A 20,066-nucleotide genomic window follows, 5' to 3' on the forward strand; every position below is an offset into this window, starting at 1 on the left:
ATTGTCCTCATACAGAAAAAAAGTAAGAACTTACTTTGCCCAAAGCACGGGGGATCCACCGAAGAACCCATCCAGTCTTCAGCCTTGGATGTGTCCAATTCCTGTTTACAATAGTCAGCCATCCAGGAATCTTTGGTACTGATGTATTGCTCTGAAATATGTTAGTTATCAGATGGTGAATTCACACTACATTTTTAAGATGACAGAAAATTAAATAGAATAATCAAGATAAAATGTTACTCAAAACTCAAAATACCTACTACTGTTTGTAGTAATGGGAACACATTGGTATTAACAAAAGCCTTTTATCCACTGAAGGGAAATAGCTTTCCAGGGATAATTAAGACAGTTTCAAATGTTTTTGCTACCCTTCTCATTATACAAGGAATTAGCTCACAGGACATAACTCTGTGATTACCTTGTAACATGGAGATATACACAGAAATGTGTTCATGTATTCCTTTCCCTTCCATATATAGAAATACATATGAATGAGAAAGAAATGGAGAGAAGAGACACCATGGTCTTCATACAAGAGGCATGTCTCATCTATTGGAAACTTTGCAAACACTACAATATTGCTTTACTGGAAAAAGGTTACAGGACCTTAAGAGAATTCTGGAAAATGGAAGATTACATTTATATCTTTGATAATCTTCTTTCTGTTAGTCCCTGTAGAATTCCATACGCTAGGTGTTCAATCACAACCCGCAATCTGGGAGTTGCAGAAATCCAAACACTTTTCTGAGCGCATGCTCCACCCCCTGACAGCTAGCAAACATATCCAGTCAAGTCCCAAAGCCAAGTAACATACCTGAACAAATCCATGACAAGGGGGTACAGGGGGAGAACCCCCAACAATACAAACAAGTCTTGAACTGGGCTGCTCTGTAAAACATGAACAAGTAATAAACAGGCACAAAGGCAACTCAGAAAATCATTGAGGAGCAATGTAGAACTAACCTGTGTGCAACAAGCACCCCCCAAAAAAAGAAAGAAGCAGAGCAACTGCAAAAGACTTCTTGCACAGATTGTTTGCACAAATTGTAACTGGATATGTTTGCTAGCTCTCAGGCTAAGGGGGTGGAGAATGGGCTTAGAAAAAAGTGTTGGATTTCTGCAACTCCAGGATTGCGGGTTGGGATTGAACACTTAGCGCATGGAATCTGGAAGGGACATAACAGAATAATAAAGTTGTGAACACCTGGGACATTTCCGTCCAACCCATAAAGTTCAATGAAAGAAAACTGAATATAATGGTAATGGAGAAAACCATGAGAATGGTATTAATAACAGAAGTGTCATTTTGTGAACTGTGTAGAGAAACAGAAGATCCTCAAACACCAAGAAATGCAGTTGGAGACCAAGAAAATGTGGCCAAAAGATACAGAAATATTTACCATTGTATTGAGTGTAACAGGACTGTGCATTACATCTTATGGACTCTTGGCATGATACAATATAAAGGTGATCATTAGCAATACATTTGAGAGATTTTAATCATATTCCACATGACCCAAGACTAGTTCAACTCTTTCATATGTTTGATTTTCATATTCTTTCATTTTATAGTTTCTGCCCTGGTAGTTGCTTCCTTCCCCTCCTTTTGGGCTTCCAGTTCAATCAGACCTGGCCCTTATTGGGCAATAGCATTATTACCTTTTATTCAGCTCAGGTGCCACTACCCAACAGATGGTTCCCTTATTTTCATAATCTTTTCTGGCCCGGGCATTAGAGTGATGATCCTTAGCCAGAAGACCAATACTCTATGGAATGCAGTATGCATGAATCTTAGCTTTGCCAAGAAATATCGCCTTTGAGCAATGGCTGGTCCTGGCTAAAGACTGTGCTCTGAGGTGTAATATAGTGTTTCATGTACCTATTAGCACAGAGGTGATGTTGATATCCAAGCGATTCTTTGCCTTCATGTCCAACTTTAGCCGAGGAGGGTGGAGAAGGCTAGCTGCCTGTTGTTGCCAGGAGAGTGAACAGGGCCAAGGTTCAATAAATGGCTCCCAGCCTGAAAGAAAACAGAAATCATGGTATCTACTGGGCAGTCATCTGAAGGCTGTGTTGGACACTTCTTATATATGCCAATGTCCAATCAAATGAGACTCACACTCAGTGCTCTGTTCTTCCAATCGGCTTCAAAGGATTTGGCTATGTTTAACTATGAAGTCTATAAAATTCAAATACTGATTTACATAGTGCCAGATAGTCAAGAAGACCACTGAAATGTCTCCAGTTTATGCCATTTCGCCCCTCAGTTCCATCATGCCATTTAGTTTTTTTGTTGTTGGTTTTCTTTTAATCTTTATTCATTTTACATCTTACAACAAATGTAACAATAGATAACAGTTTAATTGAATTGAATACAACACTTGAATCTCTATCATATTCAACATTAAAACATTAAAATTTGTAACCCATTCCCTCCCAATCCAACTATAACCTGTGTGTTCACAAAACTCATATACAATATTCTTTATTATTGATCTAAATATTTAATAAAATTATAAAATCCCTCCCCCATCCCTTCCTTCTTATTGCATTTATAATGGAAAAATGGTATTTATTCATTACAATATCTTGTCAATGGCCCCCAGATTTTATTAAAATTATTATGGTTCCCTCTTTGTATAGCAATTGCTCTTTCCATTTTATAGATGTGACATAATGAATTCCACCAGAAGCAATAATTGAGTCTATTCCAGTTCTTCCAATTAAATGTGATTTATTGTATGGTGACTCCTGTCATGATCAATAAAAGCTTATTATTGTTATATGAAATTTGACTCTGTGCCCTCATTGATATTCCAAATAGAATTGTATCATAAGATAATGTCACATGGTTTTCCAATAAACAATTTATTTGACCTCAAATAGATTTCCAAAAGGTTAAAATAAAGGGACAATAAAATAATAAATGATCTAGAGTCCCTACTTCGAGATTACAATGCTAGCATCTATTAGACTTAGAGCTATTCAACTTTTGTAATCTAACTGGGGTCCAAAAACCAATTCCGACTAGCCAGGTCAGCTTTGGAGGAAAGGCGGGAGAGGGGCGATATGATAGAGACATTTAAATGCCTGCATGGAATAAATGTGCATGAGGGAAGTCTCTTTCATTTGAAAGGAAGCTCTGGAATGAGAGGGCATAGGATGAAGTTAAAAGGTGATAGGCTCCGGAGTAATATGAGGAAATTCTTTTTTACAGAAAGGGTGGTAGATGCATGGAATAGGCTCCCGGTAGAGATGATGGAGACAAAGACTGTGTCTGAATTCAAGAAAGCGTGGGACAGGCATGTGGGATCTCTTAGGGAGAGGAGGAGATAGTGGATGCTATGGATGGGAAGACTAGACAGGCCATTTGCCATTATATTTTTATGTTTCTATGTTATAAAATAGCTTCAATGAATTACATTCCACTACTCCTAAAATGTCAAAGTATTATACCATATTGATATTTACCTGAAAGCTCCCGGTTATAGTAATCTCCTGAGAGAGTGAACTGAGCAAAGCCTTCAGGGCTGCATCCCACATGCTGTAGGAAGTTCAAACCTGTAATACATAAAAATTGATAGAACTTTTTTTGACCCCCCCCCCTTTCAGTATGCTGATTCTGTATAATATAAAAATATAGTAGATGCAATCTTTTCAATCAAATAAATATATTTTTTATTGTGTGTAGAATCCTCAGAGGGCTCACTTTCCTTTGGATAAAGTTCATATAAGGATAATATGAGCCATTTTTCTTCAATGGATCTTTTTTTTATTTTAATTTTTATTTATTTATCAAAATTTTCAATTTTTACAAGCATATATCTTGACAATGAAAATAGAGTTACAAATTAAAGGAAATTATAATAAGAATCAATACCAACCAAAATTAACATTTAGTAACTCTATTAAACCTCAATATGCAGGAAATTAGAAAACTAGGGCAAGATGTTTGAAAAGACAGGAAATAATTCAAAAACACTATCAAGAAAGACTAGGTTACAATAAGCGGATCTGTTAAGCCTTTTAAATTTCAATGGATCCTTTTTTTGTATTTTTACTTCGGGGGCTTTTTTTTTTTTTCTTCTTAAATATAAAGTTCAAACTTAGCAATAATAAATATAAAATACTGTGCAAACTCAGCGATGATCAATATTTGTTCTCCAAAAAATTATTCATATATAAAGAACTTATCCTAAAGTACACTACGGGAGCGTCTCCACCGACATGCCATGTTTCAAAGTTTTTATCAGGGTCAAGGTTCCCAGTATGAGAATAGCAGGCAACTCTCATGTCACGCTCTGAATGGAATTCAATGGAGCGCAATATGAGAATTGCTGCTAATCTCATGCAGGGAGCCTCAACCCTGATGAAAACTTTGAAACATGGCATGTCGGTGGAGGCGCTCCCGTAGTGTACTTTAAGATAAGGGTCTAGTAGCATGTTCAGAAAGGGAGAAATTTTGATGACAAGTTTTAGTACTTTGTTGGATGTATGCAACCAACAAGAGAGGAGTCAAAGATGACCCCAAAGTTATGAGTTAGGGAGATAGGGAGGAGGACAATATTATCCATACAAAATAGAGAATGGGGAAGAGGTGGGTTTAGGACAGTGTCTCGCAAACTTTTAACGCCATGGCACATTAAACGGTGCCAGGGCTGGAGGGCATCCGGAAAAGTGCAGATGTTTGCGTGATGACATCACGCCAACATCCGCGCATGCGTGGAGGCCCTCCAGCTGTGGCCCTGAGCCAATCTCTAAGCCTGTAGGGGTTAAAGACGGAGGATAGGCGTGGGGCACAAGGAGCTGGAGTTGGCTGACAGCCTGCAGGACGTGCCTCTCGTCGCGAAAGGCATATCCTGTAAGTAGTCAGCTGGCGCTTCTCTTCCTCACCAGCGTCTCACAGCACACATGGAATCTGCCACAGCACATAGTTTGCGATACACTGGTTTAGGAGGAAAGATAAGAAGCCCAGTCTTGGCCATGTTTAGTTTCAGATGGTACTGGGACATTCAGGCAACAATGTCAGACAAGCAGGCTGAGACTTGGGCCTGGATTACTGGTGATATTTCTGGTATATTGTAGATCTGGAAACCATCGGTGTAAAAACAGTAATGAAAACCAAGGGAGGAGATCAGAACAGTGCAGTATTGTGTCCACATAGTAGTGATCAGATGCATTTATTTATTGGAATTTGGGTCAAGCTGAGATACATTCAGAACAGCAAGCATATTCCTGTCCTAAGAGAGCACATAAGCTAATTTCATAACTGAGGCAATGGGAGGTTAAGTGATAACCCCCCCAAAAAAATAAAAAAAAATAAAAAGTATACTGCAGAAAGAATGTACTTGATGTAGGCACTTTATTGAATCAATCAAACATTGGGTTTTTTTAATTTAAAAAATCCACTTTGTTCTACAGCAGGGGTAGGCAATTCTGGTCCTCGAGAGTCACAGGCAGGTCAGGTTTTCAGGATATCCACAATGAATATATATGAGATGGATTTGCATGCACTGCCTCCTTGAGATGCAAATTTATCTCATGCATATCCTGAAAACCTGACCTGGAGCAGAACGTCATACAAGAGAATCTGGTGCCTGTTGTGATAATCGCATAGCGAGAAACGTCTTGGAGCAGTGCTACAGCTTAAATACTTGTCAAGGTCTCAACTAGAGGTCTGCACGGGAACGGGGATCGCGGGAATCCCGCGGGTCCCGCAGGGGTCCCCCCTAACCCACGGGACTCCCAGGGGGACCCCCCTCTGGCCCACGGGACTCCCACGGGGATGGAAGGCTTTGGAAGCAGGGTTTGTCCATATAATATAATGGACACGTCAGCCTTAGTAAAAGAGGGGGTTTATAAGTTAATTACCTGAACAGAAAACAAAAGGGTTCCACCTAAGAGATTCCACAAGGAAAACAGCAGCGCAAACACAAAAGAAACTGTGGAATTGATGATCCTGTCAGAAGTAATTGCTGCTTTTTATGGGGACAGGCGGGGATGGAGGTAATTCCTTGCGGGGATGGAGGTAATTCCTTGCGGGGATGGGTGGGGATGGAGAGGATCCTGGTGGGGACAGGTGGAGATGGAGAGGATCCTGGCGGGGACGGGTGGAGATGGAGAGGATCCTGGCGGGGACGGGTGGGATTTCTGTCCCTGTGCAACTCTCTAGTCTCAACTAGCCACAGTGGGATTTGCCTGCTGCACTAACCATTAGGCTACTCCTCAGTGGTGCAACAGCCATTTCATCACATAATTCAGAAGTTCACCCTTCATACTGCATCCCTGCTAGGTAAGGAAACAAGTCAGTACTCACGTGAAAAAGTCAGCTCGGCCAAAGGAACATCACAGTCCATGCAGTCATCAATGAAACAAATGCACACGCTTTCTGCTTTCACCTCCACACCAGAGATCTTACGAACTGGCACATCCCCATTCCCATCCTTATTACCAGAGCTCACTGAATGTGTCTTTAGAGGTTCAGCATTCTTAAACAACCAAGTAGCAGCTTTGTTCAACTGTCCTGCAAAGAAAGACATAGTGGGCTACACAGCAAATAAGCAAAATGAAAGGAGTTCGACAATAAATAGCAGCTATACCAATATTACAATCACAAAGCAGACTATTGCTATTTGAAAATTGCTGATTCTCAGAGCAGGCAATAGTAGGTGTGTGTTTCTATAATGCACACATTTATTTGCAACAAAAATTCTCTTATTTAGAGCCTATTCTGTTAAGAAAAGTAGGCACCTAGTTTTCTTAATAGAATACTAGTGTAACCAGTAGAATGGATGTAAATGCTCATGCCTAGATGGGAGAAGTCTGCGTGTATATCATAGTATTCTATAATTTACGTATGTAAATATGTACCCTGCACATGCTCCACCCACACACTACCTATGTGAATGCCCACCTGCATCAAAGATTGGCACATACTTACAGAACAGCACCTAGCCAGATTACTGTCATTCACATGCATAAGCAAATGACAATACCACCGGCATGTATGCATGCATTTGCCACCTACTGTATATACTCGAATATAAACCTAGATTTTGGGGCCCAAAAATGGCCCCAAATGGGGGTCTTGGTTTATATTCGAGTCTTACTACTAATTATTTCTATAGCGCTGCTAGACATACGCAGTACTGTACATTAAACACGTAAGAGGCAATCCTGCTCAATAGAACTTATAATCTAATTAAAACAGAACAAATAGGGTTTAGGGAATTTCTCAAAGAAGGCATGATAGACCCATCACAGGCCTCTCCCCGGGACTACCTTAAGGCCTGCTGGTCCAGTGGTGAGCCAGGGCAAGAGCGCTCTTCCTATGCTCCTGCCCCGTGCAGTCTCACTACTTAAAATGGCTGATGTGAGTTCCGCACAGTAACCTTTTGAGACTGCCATGAGTTTGGTTTATATTTGAGTCAACCTATTCCCCCCATATTTTGGTGGGGAAAAAGGTTACTTCAGTTTATATTCAGATGGGTTTATATTTGAGTATATACGGTAAATCTAAATGGTTTCAAATAAAATGACCCCCAAGGTGGGTTAACATTAGGACAGACTGCCAGTGAAAAATTAAGCATCTATTTTCCCTTCTAAAGTTACCCCAAGGAAAGTACCAGCAGACATTTACTCCTGGTGTATTTTACAATTACATGCATTTTATAAAATTTGTGCTTAAGTACACATGCTGTTTCTGAAATCAGACAAACCTTATGAGCAATAAGGATGTTTGCATCATAACTGGTTCATGGTCCTGTTCTTAGTTAAGATAAGTAAATAAAATAACAAACAAATGAAGTATAAGAGTAATAAACTGAATATCATTACTAGTGAAATATATACATAAAGACCAATGAAGAATTGAGCGAGTTACAGGGCTGGGTTCCCTGTGTGAAAATAGTCACTCAAAAATTTAAAAATTAGGAAGAGATGACATATTGATGCTCCTTTATATATGTTCTATAGCTCTGGGTGGTGAATTTTAAATACAATTGTGCAGCACCCACAGATTAATCACCAGGAATGCAATCTGAAGTGAGAGGAAGGTCAGTGAAAGTAGGAATAAAAGTTAGAAGAAAGAATAATGGAAAATTAGGTTTATAGCTTCAATAATCTTCTTTGTTAATCTCTGGAGGATGCCATATGCTAGGTGTTCGATCCCAACCCACAGTCCAGGTATTGCAGAAATGCACAACTTTTCTGAGCACATGCTCCACCCCTCTTAACCTGAGAGCTGGTAAATAAATCCAGTTACGTCCCAAAGCCAAGCAACATACCTGAACAAATGCATGACAAAGGGGTACGGGGAGAATCTCCATCAACAGAAGTAATTAATGAAATGGTTTGCTATGCAAAATATATTTTTTTTTTTTTTTTTTTTTTAAATTTTTTATTTATAAATTTTCCATTCTTACAATATTTGAATCATACAATATATATTAATTATTACATATCCAAAATATTATCATTAATATTTCATATTATTTAAAATATAATATGATAAAGATTATACAATAACATATAGAATATAAATCCCTTCCCCTTTTTATATAATATGTTTCCATTAATTAATCAATTCCCACCCCATTCATATATAATTTTTATCATTGTGCTAAGAAACTAATCATTAGAATAATTTGTCAATGGTTGCCAAATTTTCTTGAAATTAAGAAGATTTCCCTGTTGTAACGCTATTATTTTTTCCATTTTATAAATATGACAGACAGAATTCCACCAGAACGTATAATTTAATTTGGTATAATCTTTCCAATTTTGAGTAATTTGTTGCATGGCGACTCCTGTTAATATTAGTAATAGCTTATTATTGTTTGCTGAAATCGGACTCTTAGTTCTCATTGCAGTGCCAAATAATATAGTGTCATATGAGAGTCCTACATGATTTTCTAGTAATTTATTAATTTGGGGCCAAATTGAATTCCAAAATGCGTTTACACAGGGACAGAAAAAGATTAAATGATCTAATGTCCCAATTTCCAATTTACAATGCCAGCATCTATTAGATCTAGTACTATCTATTTTTTGCAGGCGCGTTGGGGTCCAGAACACTCTATGTAATAAAAACAACCATGTTTGATTCATAGATGCTGACCTTGTAGATCTTAATCTCCAGGACCAAAATCGTGGCCATTGAGATTCAGAAATTGTCTGACCAATCTCAATACTCCAAATATCCCTAAGACCTGTTTTCTTTTTTTTATTTAAAAATCCGTATATCAGTTTGTACCATTTTGCGGCTTGGTGACCCAAAAAATCCGTCTGGAAACATAGAACCTGTAGACTATATTGATTATTTAGATTTTTCCATTCAGGGAACCCTTCCTGAATGGCCTGCTTCAATTGCATCCATTTAAAATATTGTGTTTTATTTAATCCAAATTTATTTTGCAATTGTGAAAAACTAAGCAGTGATCCTTCTGATATAACATCATTCAATGTTCTTATTCCTGCATTTATCCATTGTTTCCATACGATTTTAATTCCGCCAATTCTGATCCTGGAGTTTATCCATATTGATTGATTTAGAGATTTAGCAATAGGTTCTGGTGATAGATTACTGATATATCTCAATGTTTTCCAAGTGTCAAATAAAATTCTGTGGTCTTTGTATCTTTTAGGCATTGTTATAGTTATTAACTGTTCTGGATATAAAGGGAACAGGAGCCGCCATTCTAAATACAGCCAATCTGGTACATTTTCTAAAAGGTCTGGGAGGATCCAATACATACCCTGTCTTAAGATATAGGCTTGATGATACCTATAAAAATTTGGAAAATTTACCCCCCCTTCCACAATTGGTCTTTGTAATGATACTAATGCGATTCTTGGTCTTTTCCCACACCAAACAAATTTTGTAATAACATTGTTAAGTTTTTTATAAAATGACCCCTGAAAAAATATTGGAATCATACTCATTTGGTAACAAACCACAGGCAATATCATCATTTTAATTGTTTGAATTCTTCCCCACCAAGAAAGATGTAATGGATTCCATTGCTCACACATTTCTGTTATTTTTTTCAATAAAAGTTTTTCATTCTCTTTGACTGTGTCTTCAATTGTATTTTTGATCATAATTCCTAAGTATTTTATACCATCATCTTTCCAAATAAATGAATATGGTTCAAATAATCCTTTGGTACAATGAACATTTATTGGGAGAATTTCAGATTTGTTCCAATTAATTTTATATCCAGAAAAAGTACCATATTTTTCTATTAAATTAAGTATACTTGGAATAGTAGTTTCCGGTTCTCTTAAATATAATAATATATCATCTGCATATGCAGATAATTTAAATTCAAAACTGGTAAATGATATTCCCTTTATCTCCTTAGTTTTGTTTATTGCAATTAATAAAGGTTCTAGGACAATATCAAAAAGTAAAGGAGACAGAGGGCATCCTTGTCTAACTCCCCTATGCAAGTTAAATCTATTTGATAAATTATTGTTAATATATAATCTTGCTCCAGGAGAGCTATACAATGTCTGAATCATTTTAATAAAACCGGATCCTATACCAAACCATTGTAAAGCTTGGTATATAAAATTCCATTCCACTCTGTCAAAGGCTTTTTCTGCATCTAAAGATATTAAAAAAACTGGGTCATTTATATTTTTTGCTAAATTTAATGAGTGGAATGCTAATCTAGTATTATTTGATGAATGTCTTTTAGCAATAAATCCTGTTTGATGTACATCAATAATGAAAGGGAGAGCTTTTGCCAATCTTAATGCTAATACTTTAGCCATTAATTTGTTATCCACATTCAATAATGAAATAGGCCTGTAATTTGAAACCAGAGTAGGATCTTTGTTTGGTTTTGGTAAGACTATAATTATCGATTCTGCCATAGTACCAGAAATATTTTCATTCTTTATTTGATATTGATACAAATTTAACAGATGTGGTAATATGATATTTTGGAAAAATTTATAAAATTCAACAGTATACCCATCTCCACCTGGAGCGGATCCAACTCTAAGAGACTTCAATGCTGTTTCTAATTCTTTTAAAGATATAGGTTCTTCTAAACTTCCTTTTATATGATCTGGAATATTTGGTCCAATATATGAATTTAAAAAAGTTAATCCGTCTTGTTCTTTATTTTTATAAGAATTGGATGTATATAATTCTTTGTAAAAATCAAGAAATTGTGTTATAATATCTTTTGTGTTGGTATGTGTGTTACCTTGTGTATCTTTAATTGCAATAATCTTAGATTTTCTTTTCTTTGCTTTTAGAAAATTTGCTAATAATTTCCCCGCTTTATTTGAATTTCCATAATATTGTACTTGTTTGTTGAAAATGTCTTTCCTCGCAATTTGAGAAGAAATCTCATTATATTTAACTTTTAATTTTAATAATTCTTGTAATGTATTATTTTCCCATTTCTCAATTAATTTATTTTCTAATAATTTAATTTGTTTTCCCATCTCAAGAAATTGTTTTTTTTTTTGTTTGTTAATAAATGTAGAATATGAAATAATATTTCCTCTCATAGTTGCTTTAAAAGCATCCCATAAGATCTCAGCATTAATATCATCTGATTCATTAAATTGAAAGAATTCTTGCATTTTTATTTTAAAATCTTCAAGAAATTTTGAATCCGCTAATAAATCATTATTAAATCTCCAAATTAAATCAAAGTTTTCTATATCATAATTTTGAAGATTAATCCACACACCAGCATGATCTGAAATTATAATGGGATCAATTATTGCTTTTAGTACACGCTGCGCTATATTATTAGAAACAAATATATAATCAATTCGTGAAAAAGATTTATGGACCTGAGAACAAAAAGAAAATTCCTGATCATTAAAATGAAGAATTCGCCATATATCTACTAAATCACAAGATAGAATCAAATTATCTAAACCTAATGATTTTATAACTTTACTTGGTTTTTTATCCAATATCGGATCCATTACAGCATTGAAATCCCCTGCTACTATTAAATTAGATGTAGCCAGTGGTAAAAGTAATTGTTGAATTTGTTTAAAAAACTCCATTTGATTCGTATTAGGAGCATATAAATTGAATAAATTCAGGGTTGTATTTCCCAGAACCATTTCGATATGTACCCATCTTCCTAAGGGATCATAATTAATTAATTTAAAATCTGCATTACATTTTTTGTTTATTAGAACAGCCACTCCAGCTTTTTTTTTTAAAGCCGGTGCAAATAAACATTTAGAAATCCAACCTCCAGATAATTTTTTTGATTCAATTTCTGAAAGATGGGTCTCTTGAATGAAGTAAATGTCCGCATTTTGATTTTTAAGGAACGATAATAATTTCTTCTTCTTAATAGGATGATTTAAACCATTGACATTCAGGGAATACATTTTTATGTCCATCTAATTAATAATTATGTTGTAACCAATATTCTATGATAATTTACAAGATTAGTTCCCAGCACATTCAATAAAAATTTATATCTTATCCCACCCATTATTTTCCCTCCCTCCCCACCCATTATCATATTCTGATTTGGAACACGCATTGGTCATGCAAAACCTAAATCTCCTTTCCCAGGCAACTAATAATTCATTATATCATTCAAAAACATATTTCTAAATTCTATATATTCTTTATACTTCCACTCTTATATCATTGTAAATTATGTCCATTTAATCTATAAAATTTTATAAATTTATTGAGAATTATATATATTTGATTCATAAAATTAAATTCAATATCATGCATATATGTAATATAATACTCTGAATAAATAAATATATTACAACTATAGCTCTTATTCTCTATATATTCTGTTATTCATCATGTGAATTAAATATATCCATTTTTATAAAAATATTATTATTAATAATAATGCATTTCAATCATTTCTTAGATCATCTTCATAATAAATTAATTTGAATAAATATTTGAACAAAATATACATTTTATATCAATAAATAAGTTTTATAATAAATTCATATTTTATTAATTATCTACCAATCAATAACTTAATTTCTTATTTTTATAATAAGTTAATGTGACTGAATAATTGAATTAAATAAGAATCTTATAGTAGACATCTATTTTATTAATTAATCCTGTCAATAATCAAATTATTTTCTTGTATATATTTCATAAAATTATAATATTATTACACAGAATTAAAATATTATATTTATAATAAATTAATATATTTCATTTATATATCTTATTCTCAATATAGCAATAATAAAATTTCCTTTCAATATTTTTAATGATATTTTCATTGTAAATCATTTCATTATTCATTAATCATAATAAATTAATATGCTATATAATTGAATAAATTCTCTATTTTGATTAAAATGTGTATCTTATACAAATTTTTAAGTAAATAATTCATTTATTTATATTTTAATAATTAAAAAAAATTTTTTTTATATTTTATTATATTTTTTATATTTTATTATATTTTTTTTTTTTTTTTTTTTTTTTAATATTAATGATTGTGGATGTTAATATTTTATTAATCCATTAATTATTAATTTAATAAAACAATATTATATCATTGCATCCACTATATCAATGAATTATTTTCCAATTAATAACATTTCTTATGTCTTAAAAATTTTTTTTTTTAATAATCTTCTTTATTTTCCCTTTTTTCCATCTTCTTTCTTCTTTCTTCTTTCTTCAGCTGAATTATTCTGTTTTTTATGTAAAGATAGGTTCTTTTTGTGACAAAAATTCTTTCAGTTTTGCAGGGTCTTGAAAATATATGGATTTATTTCCACTGGATACTCTCATAGTAGATGGATAATATAGTCCATATATGTATCCTTTTTCTTTCAGCTGCTGTCTGTATGTGAGGAATTGTTTTCTTATGTTTGCTGTATATTTAGCAAAATCCGGAACTAAAATCAGTTTTGATCCTTTATAGTTCAAGTTTTTATTTGCTTTTGCCATTTTTAATATTTCTTGAGCTTGTTGATACCTTAAAACCTTGAATATCAAAGGTCTTGGAGCAGCCTGATTTACTGGCTTTCTTGTGGGGATTCTGTGGGCTCTTTCAATTTCTAACGGCCATTTTGAATTGAGCTGAAGCAGTTTAGGTAAAAGATTTTCCAAGAATTGTACAGGATCTCCCCCTTCAATATTTTCAGCCAGCCCCAAAATTCTGATGTTCTTTCTTTTACCTCGGTTTTCCATGTCCACCATTTGATTTTTTAAAGCTGCTACTTCTTTTTTATCTTTGTCATATTCCTGTGTGAAGGATTCAAACCTCTCCATTTTTTCTTCCAGCACTGTCATTCTCAGTCTCTCCGTTTGGATCTCTTGTTTCATGTTAAGAAGCTCTTCTTTTACCTCAGATATTTTATTGGCATTTTCAGTCAGCATCAGTTTTATTTTGAATAGTTCAGTCATAATATCAGACTTTTCAGTGAGTTCTTCAGTCTCCATCGGGAACGGCACACTCGATGGTGACAGGGGAGTTACTTTTGTTCTTTTTGCTGATATTCCCGATGTTGAAGGTTTTTCAGCTTTCCCCTGCTTCATGCTAGCCATTTCCGACGTTGTTTTATATATTTTTAATATCGATTTGAGAAAGTAGAAGTTTTATTTTTGTTCCGTTTGTTGCCTGGATACGGGAGCGCTGCGGTTAGGCTGCCATATGCAAAATATTAACAAGTGATAACAGGCACAAAACATAGAAACATAGAAGATGATGGCAGAAAAGGGCTACAACCCATCAAGTCTGCCCACTCTGCTTACCCACCCCGTGTCTATGCCCTAATGACCCAATTTCCTTATCTTGACCCTCATAGGGATCCCACATGGGTATCCCATTTATTCTTAAAGTCTGGCACGCTGTCTGCCTCGATCACCTGCACTGGAAGCTTGTTCCAATGATCAACCACTCTCTCTGTGAAGAAATACTTTCTGGTGTCGCCATGAAATTTTCCGCCCCTGAGTTTGAGCAGGTGCCCTCTTGTGGCCAAGGGTCCCTTGAGAAAGAAAATATCATCTTCCACTTCGACACGTCCCGTGAGGTACTTAAATGTTTCGATCATGTCTCCCCTCTCCCTACGTTCCTCGAGAGTGTAGAGCTGCAATTTGTTCAGTACTGCAATTTGTTAGTACTACATTGTCGACTCCAGCCCCATGGGCCGCCGAGAAAGACAGAAGATGCACTTCTACCCAGTGGAACACCGCCGATCTTTCTACCGAAGTTCCAGATTGATTAACCAACGTTGCGGACCAGGAGTCCACTGCCCTGGAATGAAGCGAGCCCCGCAGTGAGTCCACAACCTAACAGGCTGGCATTCATCATAAGAATCATCCACTCGGAAAACCGAAGAAGCCAGCCCTGGCCGAGAGCCACCCCCTGAAGCCACCAGCTCAAATTGCTGCTAGCTGGCTATGATCAGGGGAGCAGTATCTTAAGGAAGAAACTCAGTGGAGATCACCAAGACAGGAGCGACTCCTGTCAAGGGTGCATGGGCGCTCCAGCCCAGGGGATTGCCTCCAAGGAGGCTAAGTGCAGGAGCCGTCGCAAGGCCCAAGCGGCAGAGCTGTGAATTGGAAATGCTGTTGCAGAGCATGGAAACACAGAAACCTACGATACTCTGGACAGATGGAAACATGTAGGAAAACTTCTGTGAGATCCAAGGACAATAGAAACTCCCCTGGAGATTTCTAGCACCATGTACACCGTTGTCCATTCAGAAAAAGGGAATTTGCAAGACGAGGCTGACTGCTTGTAGAGCCAGAATATGTCTCCAAACCTTCGAGCCATTCTGGCACAAGGAAGTATCAAGAATATCTGCCTAAGCTCCCATTTGTGGTCTGGAACAAGTTCTCTAGTATCCCAAAGACTAAGAGACATTGCAGAATATTGCAGACCCTGAACTTTGTTGCGGTCAACTTGCCGCAGTTCAACAACCAAGCCAGAGGTGGGCAAAGGAGGACTAATAAGTGTCCGATGAAAGTCGAATCCACTCCTGACAAAACTGTAGAAGACAGCCTGCGATAGAGGAAGCTACACCAGATCCCTGGCGACATTGGCGCTTTCATCTTTTTTTTTTTTTAAGGTGGAGCCATTGCACAGGAATATGAGGACACCTGGAATTGGAACCGTGGGCGTAGCGCTGGGAATGTTTCTAGGAGGAAAAACCTGAGTATCCCTGATGACCCCTGCAGGAAGAACGAAGAGGATGATGATTTCCTCTAGACGTCCAGTGAAACTGGATCACAGAGAGCAACATAGGGCAACGTTCGCAACACCTGAGCAGAGGTCAGCCAGGCCTATACCAACATGAATCCGGACCTTAAAAAGGCGGCCGCTGAAGATGATCCTTGAAGTAGCATCCTCATCCAAAGATGGATCCATCGAGTTCGGCGCTCAGACACTGCACCAGCAGAGAATGTACTAAGAATTTGAATGAGATCATAAAGAGTGCCTGGCACTACAGAACCAGCGGAGGACAGGCTGAAGCACAAAGGACGCATTGCACAGGCCAGAATGACAGACACGTACCATAAAGGAAGTATTCATCGCTACTCGGCTACCTGAGGATGCTAGAAAAAAATAGTTTGTAGCATAACATCTGCCCTGCAATCCTGAGGAAGTTTCGCCACAGACACAGAGACCGAAAAAGCCCCATTGTGCCCACCGGCTGCGTCAAACGAGCATAGTCTGAGCATATGCCGTTCAGAGGAGCCGAATAAAATCTGGTGAAAAGGCCCACTCTGCAACTAAGGTAGGACTCTGTTGAGGTACATATGTTGCGTTAAAAGAGTCCACAGACTCGGAACACAGGCATACTGCGCCAGACTCCAGAACAGCCTCATGCAAAATTTTCTTCGGAAGGCACGGACCCAGGCTGGCTCCCCAGCTCTAGAAGACACAGAGGAGGTGAAGTCCGAAGCTCTCGCCCTCTCCCAGGCGCACTATGGCAGAGAATAACTGATCCAGTGCCCATCTGGTGCAATCAGTGTCCACATTCAATAGATTAGGGGCTGTGGAGTCCATCCCAGTCGATTTTGAGTCAAATCAAGGGGTTTTTGAGGCAGAAATAAAAGTTAGAAAAAAAGACAGATTTTAAAATCCAAGATGGCTGTCACAAATTCACACCAAAAATGGCAAAAATAAACAAAATCCAAAAATAAAAAATAGCAATTTGGGGTCTGGGGAGGTGGGGGATCTAAAACCTATCCTCAGAAACTGTGAAAAACAACTTTTAAATCATTTTACAAGCCACCCCCAAAGTTCCCATAGGAAATAATGGAGGTGCTCACAGTCTCTGTAGTGCACGGACTGCTTGCAGAAAGTGAAACCGGATTTGTTTACCAGCTCTCAAGCTAATAGGGGTGGAGCATGTGCTCAGAAAAGTCGTGGATTTCTGCAATACCCGGACTATGGGTTGGGACTGAACATCTAGTGTATGGAATCCAGAATGGACGCAACAGAAAAAAAATTTCAGCACAACTAACCAACAGAGTTGGGAGACTAGAAAGTAAATTGCTTTGATTAAAAAGTGATGGCACAAAGCCAGACCCTATGAGAACGAAGCAAAGGAGGTGAAGGTGGGTGTGTCCCTTTAATGGTATTCAGAAGTCACACAGGTGACAATTCACGTATAAATCTGTACGGACGGGAACTCTTCATTTTTAGAGTTACCTTTACAAGTCAGGAGAGCTTTGCGACAGTCCTCCAAACTGAAGCCCAGTTCCTGCAAACGAGCCAGCTGCACCTCTGGAGACAGAAAAGGTTGGAAGAAAAAAATCAGTGTTATCGCAGGACATAAGCTTTCATTATTTCAAATAAATCTGAATCTTCTTGCACAAAGAGGGCCAAGCAGGAGTTATTATCAAGGTAACTAAATTACATTACATTAGAGATTTCTATTCCGCCATTACCTTGCGGTTCAAGGCGGATCACAAAAGAGTTATAGAAGGTGGGTTACAAAATAAGATCTCATTAGGTAAATTAACCAGGTTATTTGATAGTGCATTATCTTTTCAGAGAAGCAGGCAATATTCAAGGATGCACATCAGCTGCACCAACAAGCCTAGTAAACCATAACAAACTTCACTTTACTCTAATTTTATGAAGCATTTTCACTACACATGATTGTACAAGCACATAAAATATCACTTATAAGTTAGTCCACAGAAAAAAAAGTACATAGGATGACAAGAATGCATGGTTTATGTGACAAGAATTGCTGCTGCTGGGTCAGACCAGTGGTCCGTCGTGCCCAGCAGTCCGCTCACGCGGAGGCCCTTAGGTCATAGACCAGTGCCCTAACTGAGACTAGCCCTACCTGCGTACGTTCTGGTTCAGCAGGAACTTGTCTAATTTTGTCTTGAATCCCTGGAGGGTGTTTTCCCCTATAACAGCCTCAAAAAAAGCATTCCAGTTCTCTACCACTCTCTGGGTGAAGAAGAACTTCCTTACGTTTGTACGGAATCTATCCCCTTTCAACTTTAAAGTGTCCTCTCGTTCTCTCTACCTTGGACCTAACTGTAGGGGCAGTCAGGGGCAGGAGCTAGGGGGAAAGTAGGTGGAGCTGTGACTTAATCTGTAGCAGGTGTTCTCCGAGGACAGTAGAACTTGGATCTTCACTTCTGGGTGACATCACCAACAGATCCTGGCATGGTAAACAGTACCCCAACAACTTTTTCTAGAAGTGTTTGGGCAATCTCATCACACATGCACACCTTTCCTTCTTGCTGCTGTCACATCGGATCTCCTAACTCTTTTACTAGCTAAAGTAATACAACTCCTTGTACAGGCAGGAGGGTTATAAGGGTTCAAGTCAAGACTCTCTAAAAATGTCTTCCAAAGTAGAAATCAAGTGGATTATCCTTTACTAGGGAAGAAAAGCAGTTGCTAGTCATGTCAAGTAAGGCTCCAATAAATGAATTCCAATTTTTGATTTGGTTTAAGATGCGATTTGGGATAATTTATGATGAACACAAGCATCTCCAGCCCCCAAACATTTGAACAAACAGATCTTTACTCACATTCCTGAGTTGTGTGCTTGACCAACCAATTTTCCAAACAAGAATACGTGCACCCCCAGTCTGCACAGATACACTGCAACAACCACTAAACATTTTGTAAGCATTTGAGGCACTGATGCAAGGCCAAAAGGCAGTACACAATACTGTTAGCAGTGTTCCCCCTCTGACAGATACTTACTGAGGCATGGTTGTATCTGATTATAGGCATCCTTTAGATCAGTGGTCTCAAACTCACGGCCCGGTGGCCACATGCGGCCCGCCAGGCACTATTTTGAGGCCTTCGGTATGTTAATCATAATCACAAAAGTAAAATAAAACAGTTTCTTGATCATATGTCTCTTATTATTATTTAGACTTAGCCAAAAGGAAAGATTTATAAACTATAAAGAGTTTTACCTCATGCAAAATTGTCATTTCTTTAATAAGACATTAACTATTTTTTCTGAGGCCCTCCAAGTACCGACAAATCCAAAATGTGGCCCTGCAAAGGGTTTGAGTTTGAGACCACGGCTTTAGATCCAAGCAACAGTCATTCCTCTTTTTGAAGAAGTGACACAAGGAAGCCTGAACTTTTGTTTTACGAGACATTTATTTAGGGCCCTCAGGTCCAGAATTAGCATCCTCCTCCCATGTAACTTTAAAATACTTTGAATAAAATCCCTGCCCTTTTTCCTGCAGAGAACCAGCTCAACTGCACTGGGAAGAGTGTTCCATTGTAAACATTTCTTGATGCTGAAGCTTCAGTTTGCAAAATTTCATTTCTTCCTCCTCCTACCAAGCAATCTCTGTGAGGGAGGGAGAGAACAAGAAGTGAATTCTGCGCATTCTGCAGGAATGGGGAATTCCGCTGCGCAGAATTTCTCCTGGAGTAATATGTACCTTCTTGCCCTCTCAACCTAAACAAGCAGCGATTCAATTCTCTTTATTAAAGATGTCTGTACCACTTGACAGTCAGTTCAAAGCTGTTTATAGTAAGACAACCATAGTTACATACAGTTTACAGTGATTTAGGTACAGTAATACTAACAGCCATAATATAGGTACAGTATATACAATGAGCATC

At 37.2% G+C, this 20,066-nt stretch overlaps 1 protein-coding gene across 15 annotated transcripts in view; it reads right to left on the bottom strand.

Moving 5' to 3' along the window:
- The window catches only part of VPS13D (vacuolar protein sorting 13 homolog D), a 301,308-nt gene that overhangs the window by 184,082 nt on the left and 97,160 nt on the right, over positions 1-20,066 (bottom strand). For all 15 annotated transcript variants that reach the window (XM_033922659.1, XM_033922651.1, XM_033922648.1 and 12 more), the window contains 5 exons: positions 17,655-17,729; positions 6,317-6,523; positions 3,472-3,561; positions 1,880-2,020; positions 35-151 (listed from right to left, as the gene is read on the bottom strand). In XM_033922659.1, coding sequence (XP_033778550.1) covers positions 35-151; positions 1,880-2,020; positions 3,472-3,561; positions 6,317-6,523; positions 17,655-17,729 — 630 coding nt within the window. The remainder of the gene's footprint in view (positions 1-34; positions 152-1,879; positions 2,021-3,471; positions 3,562-6,316; positions 6,524-17,654; positions 17,730-20,066) is intronic.

This window comes from Geotrypetes seraphini, chromosome 15, assembly GCF_902459505.1.
Source record: "Geotrypetes seraphini chromosome 15, aGeoSer1.1, whole genome shotgun sequence".
Taxonomy (NCBI): domain Eukaryota; kingdom Metazoa; phylum Chordata; class Amphibia; order Gymnophiona; family Dermophiidae; genus Geotrypetes; species Geotrypetes seraphini.